Raw genomic sequence first — 16768 nt, forward strand, 5'->3', positions numbered from 1 at the left:
GAGCGAGGAAAATTATCTCACCGAAACAGATAAAGGGAAAGGGTAGGTTTGTATGGCCCAGACCAGACCTCTCCTGACTCCCGTCCGTGACGTAGGCTGTGCCTCCAGCTAAAAGTCCCTTCTGCCCTGGCTGCCTGCCCCAGAACCGACGTGTGGAGGCTTGTGCGCGTCAAGGGCCTGCCTAGTGAGCGCTCGGCGCTATGTCTGTGACGATATGCCAGTCCATGGGCTTTGTGGTGTCCGCTTTAGGAATAGGAGGCATCATTGCGTCAACATGCATGGACCAGTGGAGCACCCAAGACCTGTACAATAACCCGGTGACGGCGGTGTTCAACTACCAGGGCCTCTGGCGCACATGTGTCCGGGAGAGCTCCGGCTTCACCGAGTGCCGTGGCTACTTCACCATCCTGGGGCTGCCAGGTAGGGCTTGCTGGCGGCCAGGGCAGAGAGGTGGGAGGGCAGAGCCATGGGCATGTTGCGTCCCACCTATGTTGCCAGAAGCCGCGCGTGAGTGGTGGTGATGGGCGATTTTCTGTGCAGAGTGGGGAATCCAAGTTTTAGCCAAAAGGGACCTGAGGTACTCACCCTGTTTGGAGGATAGATCCCTTGGAGGCACCTCAACCCGAACCCGCCCCCCATAGCCAAGCTGAGGTTTGGCAAAACTCATTACAGCTGATTATGCATCAGGTGCCTGAGGTTTTGTCCAGGCAATATACCCGGGGCAGCAGCTGCTCTGTGCGGGGATTCGTCCCCCGAGCCGTGGTTGGCTTGGGTATACAGTCCTGCCGCAGCTGCACGGCTGTGCGTGGCTTCCCACCAGAAACCACTAATATTCTTGGCATCAGAGAAGATCCTTTTCTAAGAGGATATGTCACAGTTCAGCTCACTGTATTTCAGTATGGGCTAACAACACCAGGCTGGATTTCTCCCTAATTCTCCTTTGGTTCCAGTTTTTTCTTCCACGGGTATCATTCCTGTCCTGGTTGTGCCCAGAATATCTAGGGGTGCAAACAATTAGGTTACAACAGGATTATCTGGATTTCCTTCTTGCCTTAATACAGTGAGAAAAAAGGCACTTAAACTGTTATATCCATCTAGCCTCTGTGCTTTGGCACAGCAAGAATGGAGGGAAGAAGCCAATTATATCAGCAAATCATTGCAGAACTTCTGCAAAATGGCATTTCCAAAAGACACGGAAATAAACATTGCGCACAAAAATTGCTTCTTTCCTAAGTAGTCTATCTCTGCGCAAATCACACCAGTATAACCCAATGCAGCTGTGGCTTCAGAGACCAGTGGGAGGGGTGTTTCATCCCTTCAGCTGTATTCCTGTGTCACTCATCTCTTTCTTTACTGAGAGAGTGGTGAAGCACTGGAATAAGCTGCCCAGGGAGGTGGTGGAGTCACCATCGCTGGAGGTATTCAAGGAACGTGTGGACGTGGCACTGCGGGACATGGTTTAGTGGGCATGGTGGGGTTGGGTTGGTGGTTGGACGTGATGATCTTACAGGTCTTTTCCAACCTTCATGATTCTGTGATTCTGTGATCTCTGGATCCTCGTTCCCAGCTGGCGCTAGCTGTGCTGCAGCATCCCCGTGCAGGTGCCAGGGATGCCCGTGAGCATCTTCCTCTTGCTGGAGCTGTGGCTTTGAATGGTCTTGTTTGTTCTCACAGAGTCTGGGGTGCAGACATGCATTTTCCTAGAAGTACAAGGGCCTGATCCCGCCTGGGCATCCAGCTGTGCAGCCCCTAGCAAAAGCTGTGCATTGTAGCAAGTACAAGTGAACGTAGGACGACATCCAACGAGGGATGTCTGTGCAAAGCTCGTATTCGCACACTGCTGTCACAGTCAGCAATGCCGAGTGGTTTCACCAAGGGAAAATGCGTGCAGTGAGGGGCAGGACAGGTTGGTAAAACTTGACTCCAGCAGGCTAATTGCTTATAGGTAGAGATTAAAGTTGCCATCTGAAGAACAAATAGAGGTGTAAAAAGCAAATCCTCCCCACACGCACATACACCCATCACACACTGCAGAACTTCCTCAGTTCTTCAGCTCTGAAAGCTTAAAATTACAGAAAATGTAACTCTACAGAAGAAGCAATTAAATTTTTCAAGTGTTCAGCTCTGGGAACTACTTTAATCTTTGAAGAAACCAGAATACTTGAGATTTGGGGTTTTTTTTTGTTCTTTCACAATACTTCTGTTGGTAACCTCAGCATTACAGGGAAAAGCTAGAGCATTTTTTTGCAATTCCCAAGCCTCCAGACTGGTGTCTGTAGGGTGGGTATTAATTTCCTAAAATGGAAATACACAGCAATATTGGGGGGATGGATTTCCTTCATTTAGCAGGTGGGTGCAGGAGATCAGGCTGTCCCTCCTCAGCTACATCCAGCAAGCTCGGCAGCTCCCTCCCCATTGCAGACAGAAATGAGCATCCTATGCTAAATGCCAGGGTTTCTAATGAACAGGTCATCTTAGAGTGGAATTACCATCTGTGATTTGCTGGGCTTATTGCAGTCCCCTGCAAAAACGGGATTAAAAAAAGCCCAAAGAATAAAGCACAACCTTTAAAAATAAAGGGGGGTGAACCCCCTAAAGTTGCCGTCCTCATCCCCAGTGGTGTTGGAGAGTCGGTGCCTGCCCCGCTGGTGTGTAGGAATATGAATATTTATATGCTCTTGTCCCAGCGACATGATTTCTGTGACCGGTGCTATCAGCACTGCCCTACAAAGTGAGGTGGATTTTTTTTCCTTTCTTTTTAATGAACAGGGCTTGCTCTTCTGAAGTCACTCCCTTGGTCTCCCCCCCCGCCTTTTCCCTCCTGTTATATATTGTCTGACACTTCCAGTCTCTGGAGAAGCTGGTGCAAAAACAAGCGTCCCGCTGCTGTGCTTTATAGATTGGCTCTGTCTCCTGAATTCATCTGCTCCTACGGGCATTTCTTCCCACCCGCCGTCAGCGAAGGGCAGCTGTATCCCAACCAGAGGAGGGGAAAAACGATGTGAAGAATCAAATTATTAATTTGTTAAGATATTATTTAAGTGGATCATCCCAACGTTTATTTTAACTGTGCTGCACCTTGATCTCCATTAAACCCACCCCCCCACCCCCCCTGCCTTGCTAACCACACCGTAGTTAATGGTTTGTCAGCATTTCCATTATAAACCCCTATTTATTATTCTGACAATGGCAATTTATATTGGGAACAATAGTGCCGGAGTGAATAAAAATAATAGGACTCTAGCAAAGCAACGAGGTGACCTGAGTACACCAATGAAGTTTTGGTTTCCGAGGATTTTTTTTCTCAATCCCTTGCTCCCATAGCAAAGATTAAACTTGTCTTGCCCATCATCTATCTTCAATTTAGTTGGGAATTTTAATTTCAAATAGATTGAGGAAAAATCAAGATAATAGATGAAAATGAGAAATAACACAGGTAGTTTATGGCTCTCACCCTTGCTTTTCAGCTATAAACAGTCAGTCTCCGGTGAAATAAGTCACTTGAGAACTAAGCCTGTTTGTTCTGATTTTTCTTTCTCTTATTATTTTTTTGCTGCTTGCTTTAGTGTGCCGGCAGACCTTACTGTGGTTGTCTGGAGGACACGATCTGAATTTGAACACACAAATAATAGACAAACACCAATAGCTGAGCTCTGGCAAGGCTGGTAGTTTCACCTAGCGCAGAAGTCACAAGGCACTTTCTGCTAAAAGGAGCATTTTTCAGTTGCTTACAAGTTTGCTAAACAACAATAACATGGGCAGTAATTTTCCTGTTGTCTGTCTTGGTCTCTTATTTCCAGACCTCTTCAGCTAGACCGGTTCAGCCATTTTTGAAAGGACATTTTGTTCTCAAGTCAAAACCCCTTTTGACCCTTTCAGAAAGGCTGAGGCATCTCTCTGCTGTGGAACAAAAGGCTGGTGACTCAAAAAATAAGAATATTTTTGCTTTTCCAACAGCAAACTTTGAAAGTCTCAGAGCACCCTGGTAAATTTATGCTACCAGTAAAAGGGTATGTGCTGCTAGAGGGGTCAGAGGAAAAATAGCCCATGGGAATGTAATCATGACTGTCCAGACTTCTGCATAGAACAACTGCTTTCAGTTTTGCTTGTGCAGGGTAGCAGAGATGGGTAGATGTTCTGAGAAGGCTTTTTTTTTCTTGTACAACCAACACACATTTTGTGGCATAGCCCTAGTAAAACCCTTGCTCTGGGTTTTGGGGGATTTTGGAGACCCTGGGGCTTTTGGAGGCAGGGCAGCCCCCTGACCAAAGAAACAGCATCTCTGCTCCCTGGAACTGTTTTATGCCCGAAGTCTGTAAGGATGGGGACTACTAATTGGTGAGTCATGATCCTCCACTGGTGATGGCCATGGCAAAGTCTCTTCCAAGGTTTGCTTGCTCCTTAAAATCCTTTAACCCAGTCAGTTCAGCTCAAAATCTTGAAATGTCTGCAGGCAACTGCTGTAATCTGCTTGGAGTCTTTTGAGACCAAGTTTCTTGCACACAAGGGTTTAGGTGGCCCAGCTGGGCTGGAGATGTGATATAACCTACCGAGGCGGTGTGTGAGGCCACAGTGGGTTTGTCGCAGGAGCTTAAGAAGGTGTGGCGATGGGGAAAGAGCTAATGTGAGACTCTTAGAGAGGTCTTGGGCACCCCAGTGGCACTCGAGGTGTGGAGAGGTGGCAGAAAGCCCAGTGGGGGCTGTTGGGAAACTAGATGGATGCATTACATCCTTGCTACTGTCTCGTGCCTTTACACCACAAAAGGACAAGAGACATGAAAAATAATCCTAAAGGATCTGGGCTGAGGGCCAGAAGAGGAGCAAGGCAAGGGAAATGGCAAGAGGCTGTGGAGATGTGGGGCTGGGCTACAGCTCATAGACATGTAGGGAAGGATGCAGTTTCATGTACCCCAGCTCTGCCGAGGGACCTCCAAAGCCCCTTTGGACCACCTGAAGACCAATGCGGTAGAGTGGGTCTGAGCTGGGACGGGGGCCTTCCATCACCCCCTTTCCCCATTGAGTTTCGGAAAGGCCAGTCAGCCCTTCTCATGCTACAGACTGGTGGACCAAATGCTCCTGGAGGCTGTGGTCATCACAGCAATGGAGGGACAGAAAAAGAAGGGTGGGTTTGCTTTGTTTCAGTCTGAACAAGCTGGAATTGACTGGCAGGGTGTGAGCTATATTTGCAAATTTTAAAGTAAACATGAGCTGTAGGTGATTTTTATGGGAGAGGCGGTGATAACATTCAGGAGTTGCAATGGGCCCGGTGAGCGGTTTTGAGATAATATAGAGTTAATGCCTGGGTAGATAAAGCAAGTATGAGCTGAAATAAAGGTTGCAGAGGGGAGCGGTTGCAAAGTACCCTTCCTTTACCTAGTTTGGGTAAACTGCTATGGTTGTCCCAATGCTCATAGTGAGAGCCAGCCCTGTTCCCCGCTCCTTGGTGAGGAAGCCTGGCCTTTGCAAGAGCTGTCTCCCCACCATGTCCCTTCCTTAGACCCGGCTCAGCATCACCATGTGGCATGGTGATGCTCTAGCTCTCTGGCCCAAGCATTCAACCACCTTGCTGGAGACTGAGCAACAGGCATGTACTTGGAGAGAGGTCCCCATCCTTCAACCACTCCAGGCTGTAGACATCTCCCAGGGTGGGGAGATGAGCATCAGGTAGTGGTAAAGATGCTTAGACATGCTCTAGAGCTATCCTATCACCCAACCACTTTTCAGGTTGTGCTCTGAGCCAACAGTTCAGATAAAACTCCCAGGTGATCTTCTGTTATTGGGCTGGGTGCTGGGAAAATTGGGTAAAGAGTGCTTTGCAAAGGGAAACATATTTTTCCCTATCATGAGTGGCTCAGAAACAACCATTTATAATAAGCTTAAAATAAGAACGTTTCAGAAAAGCAGAGAAAATGGGCTAGGGGAAGGGTTGGGGTGGAAACAAGTTCGTGGTTTTTCTCCAGAACTTTGCTTCAACCAACCGTTCATGGGAGGTTTGAGTTCCCGGTGTTTACAAGTGTGATGCTAATCAGAGCATGAGAAATGGCAAGCAGCTAATGCTGGGGTGTCTGGATAGCACCTTAGGCAATACGCTTAAGGATAAGCAAATAGAAACCTCCAAAACACAATAATTCTTCAAAGAGCAGCACCTGGAGTGCTAAGCACGGTTAGGCATATGTTTGACTCTTAGCTAAGGCCTGAAGCACGACCCTCGTTAATGAAGTTGCTTGCTCAGCTCCATTTTTGGAGGGAGCATGCATGAGTGAACGTGCAGCCCTGCGCTGGTTAATCCTCTTCAGAGATATGATTCAATTTGGCCTTCAAAATCAGGGACAGATTGGTTCATCTGGGCTTTCTTGCCTGCCTGGAGACTTTTGATGATGTTTTTCAATTGCTCCACCATTGCTCTGAGGTTTCAATGCCCATGAGTAAGAGGGATGATGAGAAGCAGCATTCCCCCATCAGCAGGAGAAAACCATATCCCCAAGGAAAGGTTAGCGAGGCAGTACTACCTGGGTGGCAGACTCTGGCACAGGGCACAATTAGGGGCAATCCAGTGGATGGCCCTCTTTCCAATAGATGTGTTGGGGGGAGCAATGGGGCTTGGGGGTGTGAGATGGTGGATGGGGAGAGAAGGTCCCTATTGGCTTGAAGAGCTGCTGAGCTGCACACAGCTGAAACCAGCAGAAGGGTTAGAGGAAGGTGTGGTTGGCTCCCCTCCCAGCAAAGCAAACACGTGGGCATGGTGCACGGGAGGGCCACCTCCACTGGTGTTCATGCAACCACCCAGATGTCCAATTTAGCAGAAGAAACAGTCATTTAAAAGGCAGTAGAGAGTTTTGGAAAAAAAATCTGGAACACCAAAATGTTTGCCCTTTGTATTCCTCCCCTCCTTTTTCCTCCCCAGGGGTTATTTTTATCTGTAAGCAGTCGATGGGTCCATTTTTCTGTGCAGCCCTGCAATATATTGCATGCTAACACTGCCGGGTGACGCCGCCCTTGGGAACAGGGGTTATGTCCCAGAGGAATATCTATCCCTGGGACATGGTTTGAAGTGGTCTAGCCTGGAAAAGGAGCGATGCGGTCTCTTACCACTAGATGGCAAGAAGGCAGCAAGTCCTGGAGCGTGAAGAAGGAGAGAAGCACTGGAGAGTAACTGGGGAACGTTAGGACTTGGGTGCAACCAGCTTTTCTGGATTGGGACACAATTCTGGTGTGGGGCAGTGAAGGATGGGATGGAGAACTGGCCATATTACTTGTTTTAGCACTTACTGTCCTCCAGACTTCTAGGTCCTCCCCAGCCCTTGTTGTCCTCCCAGCTTCTACATCCTCTCCAGCCCTGATTTATAACAAAGCATTATCCAAGATGAATGTTAGTCAGCGTGCCCTCTCCCTCACTGAGGATGAGCAGCTCTTACCACCATTGGTTCTTGAGGGCTCAATTCTATGGTTTTTGTTCACGCTCTTATTTTTGCTGGCAACTTCCCACCTTTAGATATGTTGGAGGTAGCCCTTCCTCTGATACAGACTTGCCAAAGTCAGTGGAAATGACTAAATTCAAATAAAATTGCTGGAAGCAAAGACATCTTGTGCCTAACACAGGAGGACTTTGGTGGCTGTAATTTTTGGCCACTAGACATGTGAATTGTGTTCTGGCTGCTACAACAGAGTCCAGCGCAAAAGCATTTCTCTCCGCTGCCCACCAGCTCGCTGCACAGCCATAAAAGCAAAAGGGGTGTCCTGGGCTGTTGTTCTCCAGAACAACGAAGCAATAGCCAACATGTAATAATCCCACTGTAACTCATCCATCCACAGAAATCAGCCGCTCCTCCCTTCCTGGGGGCTTTCACACAGCTTCACAACCAGGCGATGGTATCGATGGTGCCTGTGGCACAGGGTGGTATCAGGACTGGTTAAAGCGGGAATTTGTTTCTAGGGCAGGGCTGAAGTAAATCAGTCGGAGCGCGGTGTTAGATGAGAATGGATCAGCATGAAGTCTGGAAGATCCTTGTAACTCATTGCACTCCGTTGGCAGAGTGGCACGGTGAATTTATATAGCTCCCCCAAGCCCAGCACTTCTCCACCGTGCAAAGACATAATTACTTCCCTAATTTTTATACCCCCCCCCTCCTTTTTCCAAGACCATCCCCCCAGCCAATATAGACAAGCACCTGTAAAAAGGCACTTTCCAAATGGCCCCTGTGCCCTCCCTCTCCTTCTTCCCACACGGGTTTCAGAGGGCCACATGACAGGTGATGGGGATGCGGGTGGGAGGAGAACAGGGTTGCAGGAGCTTCGCTCAATCAGTTTGGGGTTCTTGGCTTGGTGCTCTGGATTGTACCATGGTCAGCATCCAAGGTAACCTCGGTGATGCTTGAAGAGGCTGCAAGGAGCGGCCATGGCCCTGTTTGTTTCCTGGGTTGAGCCGGTGGCCCTGCATCCTCCCGCAGAGCTCACCGCTGGCATCCCGATCTATCACTGTGCCTCTTGTGCGGACACCTGCATGGGTGGCTGGGTGTGGAGATGTCCCTATCTTGGCCTGACGGCAAATCTTCTCCCCCTTTGCATAAGCAGAGGGACAGGGAGGAGGTGAGCTGGGCTAGGTCCTGAGTTCACCTGGGAACGTGGTCCTTCCCTCTGCCCCTCTCAGCACGTTTGCACCATGCCGAGCATGCAGAAGAAGCCCGATGGACAGCAAAGGGTTTCGGTGGGAGGACGGCGCATGTTCCAAGTGGGTTGCCCAACACTTGACGGAGTGTGGCTGCTTAGCTGGGGAAGGACAAGCACTTCTAAAGGACAAAAGCTCATATCTCTGGCCCTGCCAGCACAAACCTACCTGGCGAGAGTGAAACTGGACTATCTTGCAAAAACACTTTGAGCAAACATACTGCTCAATGGAAAGCATCTGATAAGAGCTGCTGCATTTCTGGTGGCTCAGTCAAGAGGACTTCGGTGCTCCCATTAGGTCTGCGGCTTCATCAGAGCTGTCTCACCTCCTCTCTCCGGGGGAGACACCATGTCCACGACCATCTGCCAGGTGATGGGGTTCATCGTTTCGTCGCTGGGTGTTGCGGGGTGCATTGTGTCCACTGCCATGGATATGTGGAGCACGCAGGACTTGTATGACAACCCGGTCACAGCCGTCTTCCAATATCAGGGACTGTGGAGGAGCTGCGTGCGGCAGAGCTCTGGCTTTACAGAGTGCCGGCCGTATTTCACCATTCTTGGGCTGCCAGGTAGGGGCAAAAGATGCGTCAGGTTTAACCCAGGAGCTCTCCTGTAGCTCTGCACAGGTTTAATCCAAAGCAGGAGCAGATATCTCAACGCACTTTGCATGGAATAAAATTTCCAGGCTACTCAGTGTACGAGCATAAAAATCTGTGCATATTGTTACCAAAATAATGCCTTTACTCAGTGGAGGTTACAACTTGGAGCATGTGTAGGTGATCTCTGGATGAGCATCGCGGGTTCAGCCCCGTTGCTGGCATAAATCAGCACAGCTCCACTGATGTGAGGAGAGTGAGTATGTTTAAACCCACAGATATTCTGTCTCTTTGAATCGAAACACAAGGAAAACAGATGCGTGTAATTTTGCTTGGTATCAGAATAATGGTTTCTACAGAAAACAATTGATTTTTTTTTTTCCAAAGAGAAAACCGGAATTGAAGAAATCTGCTCGTGAGCAACACATGTAGGAAGGGCGAGAAGGGGAAAGTGCGCTCAGTCACTTCACGTTACCTGGGGAGTTCTAGTGGTTAGAGAATTAGATTGCAGGGGGGTATTACTTTCTCATTTGCTTGCTTACTTTACAAAAAGAGCTGTTTTTCCCACCCCACTGAATGCGAGGGTATTCCCGTGCTCCTGAGCTAGCGGGACCCATGGGAGGGGAGCGGCTGGCCTGGCTCACCATGCCTTCCTATGACCTGTCGTGCCTGTGCCCTGCCAGCTAGCAATAAATACGGCCCTGAGAGTGTTTTTCACTCTTAGTGCACAATTGCAAACAGGTACAAGAAAGCACTACTGTACATAGGCCTTTTGCATCTATTGATGCGTGTAGAAGAGAGCATGATGTGGGCTATCTGCCCTGTATCCGCAGGGATGCTAACCTTGCTTCCCTGCTGTGAGGCAGGAAGGAGTGCTTTGCTGAGACCAGTGTGTCGGCCGCAGTGTTTGCTTTTTGGGAAAAGCCCGCGACTGTCCCGAGGGGTGCGATGGAATAAATGTGTTTCTGTGTACCCAGCTTCAGGATGGCTAGGCGACTTCTTTTTCATTTGGAATAGCAAAACTGATATTTGGAGTCACTTCTCCTATGGGACCATTTGTTTTAAAGAATAAAAAATATTTTTATTAAGCTATATATACAAATGGTGATCGATACGTATACGTAGCCTTATAATGGTCTGTGTAGGTGATTGTGTTTTAAAAGAGCAATGAGGCAATGGTTACCATAATTTTGATGCTTTCAGAATCAGATGCTATCAGAATCAAGATTTTACTTTTTATGTTATTTTTAGGTAATATAGCAATAAGGAAATGTGCAAAGCAGTCACAGGCATTTTCTGTTGTGTCTTAGAGATATTCTGTCAGTTTTGTTCTCTTTATGTGTCCGTTTAGTTGATGAGTACCTTAAAACATAAAGAAGGCATGCCCCTGCTTGAATTTGGTTGACTTAAAAACCTCATTTTTCCCCTAAACTTTCTATATTCCATTAACCATAACTAGTCATAAAGTTAGATTTCCACCTTTGTATTTTGTATTAGTGACAGAAATGCAGGTGATGTTAGTTTAGATGACTTTAAGTTGTTTTACTTCACTCACCTCTCACTACTCACAGCAACACTGGGGAAGAGGACAACTCTCCAGTTTCACTTATGTCTGAAAAACAGAGTGATGCAAACCGTGGTTTCAGATCACTGACATTTACTTTGGTGAATAAGCTTGCATTTTTATGATTTTCTGTGCACACCATCCCTTCGTATGGAAATCAGGTGTGCAAAATGAGCAGCCATAGGTGTGCAGGTGTGAAGCAAAGTTGTCCTACCTCATGCAAAATGTGCATGCAAAACGGCAGGTAGTTTCTGTGCTTGACTTTAACTATAGAGCTGTCTGCTACCTAGTGCTCTTGATACATTATTTTTTTTTCCCTTAGTCCCCTATTTTGTTTGTCTAAGCCCTTCCACTCCTTCTTTCTAGGGGAGGTCATTCACCTTTGGAAAGTAGCTCTATTCAGGGGACTTTTGATGGATGCCAAAATTCACTTGAAGCTGCAGTGCTCTCTTTCCAAACAGCTCTCACTTTCAGGCCCATGAGCCAAGTGAAGAGGCCTTCATGCCACAGCAGGCCTGGGAGCACTTTCTCCTCCTTTCTGTCCCTTTGTGGAGATGGTGTGTAAGTCAGCCTCGTGGAGAGAGGAACCGCTGCTGATGGCTATTTTGCATTTTTTCTGTTGTGCCCTGCTGCGTTCCTCTCTCTCCCCTTTCCAACAGCTGCAGATTGCTCCTTTTCAATGGAGATTCACCACACTTGGACTTCAGTGTTCCAGCAGAAGTGCAATGCCCCAGGAGCTGCTTGGCTTGGCCTGCCTGTTGTGTCCTTCCACGGGCACCCAAGGCACTGGGAACATCTCTCCTGGGAACTCACAATATCCCTGTGAGATCTTAGCTTAGGGTCAGTTCTTGAAGGGATAAGACCACCACAGTGATGGCACCTAGGAACCATAAGGTCTGCAGAATATATCCCAGGAATGAAGGACTGTCTTGGGGACAAGGACTTTCCATCACGATCCGTAGCGTCCTATGCTGCCCTGGAGTATCAGCCTCTCCTGCCTGCCCTGAAACAAAAGCAGTTGCAAAGTAACTTAAGTTACTGTAAAGACAAATGAGTATTGTGATTTTCTTCTCTTTGCAGCTTTCTGCTTTGCATCAGGTGCTGAGCGAACAACCTTTGAGGGCTGATAAGGCGTATCCGCCAGCTTCTTGTTCTCTGATGAATAATAACTAATGAGCTCGCACCTGGGGGCTGATGAATGGGAGATTGAAAATCCCAGGCTCGTTAGCACTTGTTATCGGCTGATAAGGGCAAATTGAGTCATAAGAGCAGCAGCCCCAGTGGGACTGCCAGATGGGAGAAGGTGGTGTATTCCCAGCCTGTGGGATGGCAGACCGCTGGCTTCCTTTTGCGTCATGGTGCCAGTGCGGTTCTGCTCAGGTTTGTGGTACCCCACAAGCAAGGAGACCCACATGGGCACCCCAGCACCCACCCTTGCCCTCCTGGGGAGGGTTTATAAACATTTCCCTTCTCCCTCCCTGTACAAGACCAGCAGGGTCTACTCCCTGCTCTCCTGTACCAGTGCCTTCTGCTCCAGTCAGGCCATATGGAACACTTAGGCACCATGGCCATCTTGGCCAGCCCAGCAAAAGGGGAGACAGGCAGGCTGAGTGAAGTCCCTGGGGCTGCAGGATATGTTGCCTGCCCCTCTCAGTGGGTCACAGGCCCATGTCGTCTTCCCTGAAGACAGACAGTCATGTGTGGTGAGTATCAAAGCCAAACCCAGAGCTGCAAGAGCTTGTGGGAGAGCAAGAAGAGGCTGCAATTCATCCCAGCCAAATCACAACAGCCCTTGAAATACTTTCGACCATCCCCTCCCAGTGCTGTGCCAGCCCTGCTGCCTTCCTGACTCTGCCAGGGATGCGTGCACAGGCGGGGAGGAGAAGTATCTAGGACTAGCACTGAATTGCAGGCGAGATGGGGTATGTGCCACCTTATTAGAAAATCAGCTTGGTATTCAAATGCACGGCCTTTTCCCTTCACTTCTCCATTTTAAAAGGTGCAAGCTTGCCTTTGCTTTTTCCCCTACTTTTCTACTCCGGCCAAGAAGAGTCTGGAGGGTTTTTGCTACCTTCATATGATTGACAGCAGCGCTCAGCTCCCATGGGCATGACCCTCCAGCATCACAACCTGCCTCCAACCAAGCATTCCCACCTTGATAGCAGGCTGCTAAACAAATTCAGGGCTAGGGTATTTGCGTGCTGTATTAATGAACGTGGACAGAGGTATAGAGGACTGATATTACAAATAACCATGGAAAGGATACGCTGGGGGAAGTCTTGGCCGAAGCTTTGCTGCTCTCCCTTGGTGTATGTGTAATGTTTGTCGAGGTGATTTTCCTCTTCTCCTGCGCCATGAGTTTTACTGTAAAGCAGGAACATACAGAACTTCGCTTTGAGTCACACAGTAGTAGGAAATACCATGGATAGCTGGGAGGAGCTGTCTGTTTTCATTGCTGCTTTGGGAGAAAAAACAAGCTTTCTCAATCATTTACAGTTATGAAACAGCTCAGGCTTATGCCAGCTGTACACCAGCTCAATTTCAGCTGGATAAATCGTTACTAGTGCCAATGAACATGTACAAAAATTATGTCGAAACGGTCAAACTCTTTTGGAAGTTGAAAAAAACAGCCACATTTCCAGAGGTGCCCCATAAAAAAAACCACTGAGAGTAGATCTGGTGCCTATTTTCCAAGGCATAGTCTTTGCTTTCAGCAAATGAATTGCAAAATATGTTCAGGGTTTTCTTCTTTAATATTTCTATTTTTAGACAGAAACAATCTTTAAAAACCTCCCAGGCTCTGATGAATCTCATTTCAGTCACTCAGCAAGGCTCTTGTCGATTTGTTTTGCAGCGATGTTCCAGGCTGTGAGGGCCCTCATGGTCGTGGGTATCGTCCTGGGCATCCTTGGCCTCCTTGTGTGCATTTTTGCTCTGAAATGCATCCGTATTGGCAACATGGAGGATTCTGCAAAAGCCAACATGACTCTGACCTCTGGCATCATGTTTATTGTTGCTGGTAAGTGGGTGGTGTTGTGTCTTTCATGCGCAAGGTATTGCGTTTTCCTGGAATTTAGGACATGATGCACTTCTGGTCATAAGTAGCAGATGCTCTGGAGCAACACAAAGTGTTGCTGCTTGCATGAAGTTATTGGCATTTGTCTTCCAGCCTGTGCTTCTGGGCACAAGTGGTTTCTCCTTCTGCTTAGTAAAAGAAAACCAGAAGTTTGTATGGGACAGAACATGGAAGGCTGAAAAAACAGCCCAGAGATAAAAAAAGAAATTAAAACTCTTTATTTGTTATATGTATTTTTATTATGTACTATTATATCCTGTATTTATACATAATAGTTTTATGAAGAGTCTCAAGCCTTATACATAATAATTTTATGAAGACTCTCAGGGTGTGGTAGCCTAGCCTGTAATTTTTTAATACCTTGGTTTATCAGGGAGGCTGCAGGAATGCCTAGTGTTGCCCAGCTACCTCGAAATTGCAAGTGCTTAAGAACATCACTTACAGGTTTTCCCACACTTTATTGCAGATGAGTAATCAAATCAAATCCATATCCTAATGAAGGGAAGGAGAATATCCCTATTTAAAATCCTTACAGTTGAACAGCACTTACTTTTGCTGGGATATGAGACATACAACGCAACTTAAAGATGTACAATAAGTACAAGCTGGACAGAGGAAACCACCTTCTGCAACACAGCTTTAATTTTGCACTTAAAATCTATCATTTTATCGATCTAAGTCAGTGGGTTGAGAACTTGGCCAATGAGGATATTAGAAAAGCCTGCGATGCATTCCCAAAGAGAGGGTGTCTAAAACGATGATGTGGCTGACTCTTGGGATGGGACATCCCTTGGTTGAGTTCACCCATTTCAAAACAAGATCCTTAGTCTCAGCTAGCTGAGGAGTTCGGTACCTACGTGCCATCATGGACTTGGCTCTTGGTCACACCTCTGTGAGCTGGGGGTTGTGTTTCTTCCTGAAATAAGGGCTGCTTTCAGGACAGAAGTGTTAAAGACTGTGACACTGAAGTACCATGATAGTGACAGCTATATGGGGACCTGAGGCAGAAGCACCACTGATTGCTCAGTCCCTCCCCAGTGCTAGGAGTAATCGGGTTTCAGGAAAGACTTGGAGGTCTTGGTGGGTGTAATGAGGATAAATAGGTCTTGGGGTGCCCAGAAAAGCTGGAGTCCATAATTACTATGGGTGTCTCAGTCCACCCTTCTGTCCAACCTCAGGTCTGTGTGCCATCACTGGAGTGTCTGTGTTTGCCAACATGCTAGTCACAAACTTCTGGATGTCCACAGCCAACATGTACCAGGGACTGCAGAACGTCCAGAACAGGTAGGTGATCATCTGGCTCGGGGTGATCCACAGTGCAGATCTCCCTCAGGGCCAGGGTGTGCTGCAGCTAAAGGAAAGGCAAACTCTGGGTGCATATTAGTCTGGTCCCAGGACTTGGAAGATTTATTGAGTCTCTTTCTTATCTGCACCAGAGATAATTTGTCCAAGCAAATTGGCTGGGATGTCTCTGTTCAGGCAGCTCAAGAAGGACGTAGAGACCCCATTGAGGATGAGCCTGCAGGTGGGATGGTGCTCTTGGGAACTTCTGCAGGGCCAGAGAGAGAATGACAATGTTCACCGCATTTCAGAAGCACTGAACCACTGTCACAGCACTAACCAGCCATGTCTCTGTGTTTTGTAGGTACACCTTTGGCTCAGCCCTCTTCGTTGGCTGGGTGGCAGGTGGCCTGGCACTCGTAGGAGGCATCATGATGTGCCTTGCTTGCAGGGGGCTGATTCCAGAAGAATCCCGGTAAGCCTATCTGCGGTAGACGTGGGAAGGTATTGCATGAAGCCTTGGGTGTCAGGATAGCATACAGCCAGCTCACCACAGGACATGTCTATGCATAATACCCCTCTTGCAAGACTTATCATGATGATACATCTGTTTGCCCTGTGTCATGGGTCAAAGTGACCATTTCCCTTCCCTGACTACATGACTTGCAAAGAAATAGAGAGGGCAGGAGAGATCAGCCTTAAAATCTAAAATTTGCGATGTGCTGGCTAAGTCAGGTCCATTAATTGGAGCTTTGCTTGCAAATCACATCAGCAGCAGGTGTAGATTGCATCAGCTGAGCTATGACTTACATCAGGTAGGGCTTTGTATGCCTACGTAGCTGGGTATTGTAGGTGGGTCCTTCACTCAACCAAGGATTTACTCATGGGAAAGAAAGTAGAAGTTTGCGAAAAAAGACATGAAAGAGACTTGCAGCCTGTCCACAGAGGGTTGGCTCTGGGCTCATTGAGTGGCTCCAAGTGATGACACAGTACGAAGTTGCCTAAAATCCAACAGCAAACAGGAGCACCGGGTGCAATGTTGGGTAGTCACAGACCCTCCAGTGGCTGATGCCATCTTTTGTGTCTCTTTCAGTTACAAAGCGGTGTCCTACAATGCATCGGGGAGGAATATCTCCTACAGAACGGGGCCGTATAAGGTTGGTTCAGGGTACGAACCTGAAATGAAGACTAGGAAGGGTGCAGGGTATGAAGAGGCTGCTCGAAGTGAGGATGGAAGACGCTCGTACCCTTCAAAATACGACTACGTCTAGTAGACTTTCTGGGCTTGAGATGCGCTATGTTTTATAAAATACTTTTCACTTCAGAAGCAAAAAGTACAGGGAAACAAAGCAGTCTATAAGTAGGATTGTGTTTTCTATCATGTTTCCCCTACTCTGAGGTTGTATCCTAGCTTGTTATGAACATCGGTTTTATTCGACTGCCTGTTATTATGCCTACCATAAGGAGATCTATAACAAAAGTAATGCCTTTTTATGCTCTCAGAGTAGGACAGTTTGCTCATATTTTACATATAAACTCTGATATCCAGGACCAGGATTGTGTCTTGTGCCCTTTTCTAATTCTTCT

General features: G+C 47.6%; 1 protein-coding gene across 2 annotated transcripts; it reads left to right on the forward strand.

Annotated features, from left to right (window-relative positions):
• The first annotated feature begins 200 nt into the window (after nt 1-200).
• On the forward strand, nt 201-16452 carry CLDN18 (claudin 18). 2 transcript variants are annotated; one of them, XM_009812139.2, is made up of 5 exons: nt 201-420; nt 13679-13843; nt 15079-15184; nt 15546-15656; nt 16275-16452. In XM_009812139.2, exons 1-5 carry the CDS (start codon nt 201-203, stop codon nt 16450-16452), a joined length of 780 nt encoding a protein of 259 aa, XP_009810441.1. The 2 variants fall into 2 exon arrangements, with proteins under 2 accessions (XP_009810441.1, XP_009810440.1); XM_009812138.2 differs by lacking the exon at nt 201-420 and adding an exon at nt 9014-9233.
• Nucleotides 16453-16768: the final 316 nt, after the last annotated feature.

Source organism: Gavia stellata, chromosome 11, assembly GCF_030936135.1.
Source record: "Gavia stellata isolate bGavSte3 chromosome 11, bGavSte3.hap2, whole genome shotgun sequence".
NCBI classification, from domain to species: domain Eukaryota; kingdom Metazoa; phylum Chordata; class Aves; order Gaviiformes; family Gaviidae; genus Gavia; species Gavia stellata.

What these genes read in the sequence shown, in the direction of transcription:
- CLDN18 (XM_009812139.2), top strand. Translation starts at nt 201, where the DNA reads ATGTCTGTGACGATATGCCAGTCCATGGGCTTTGTGGTGTCCGCTTTA. An exon ending in CTGCAGAACGTCCAGAACAG is followed by an intron (nt 15,185 to 15,545) that starts GTAGGTGATCAT and finishes TGTGTTTTGTAG; the next exon opens with GTACACCTTTGGCTCAGCCC. An exon ending in CTGATTCCAGAAGAATCCCG is followed by an intron (nt 15,657 to 16,274) that starts GTAAGCCTATCT and finishes TGTCTCTTTCAG; the next exon opens with TTACAAAGCGGTGTCCTACA.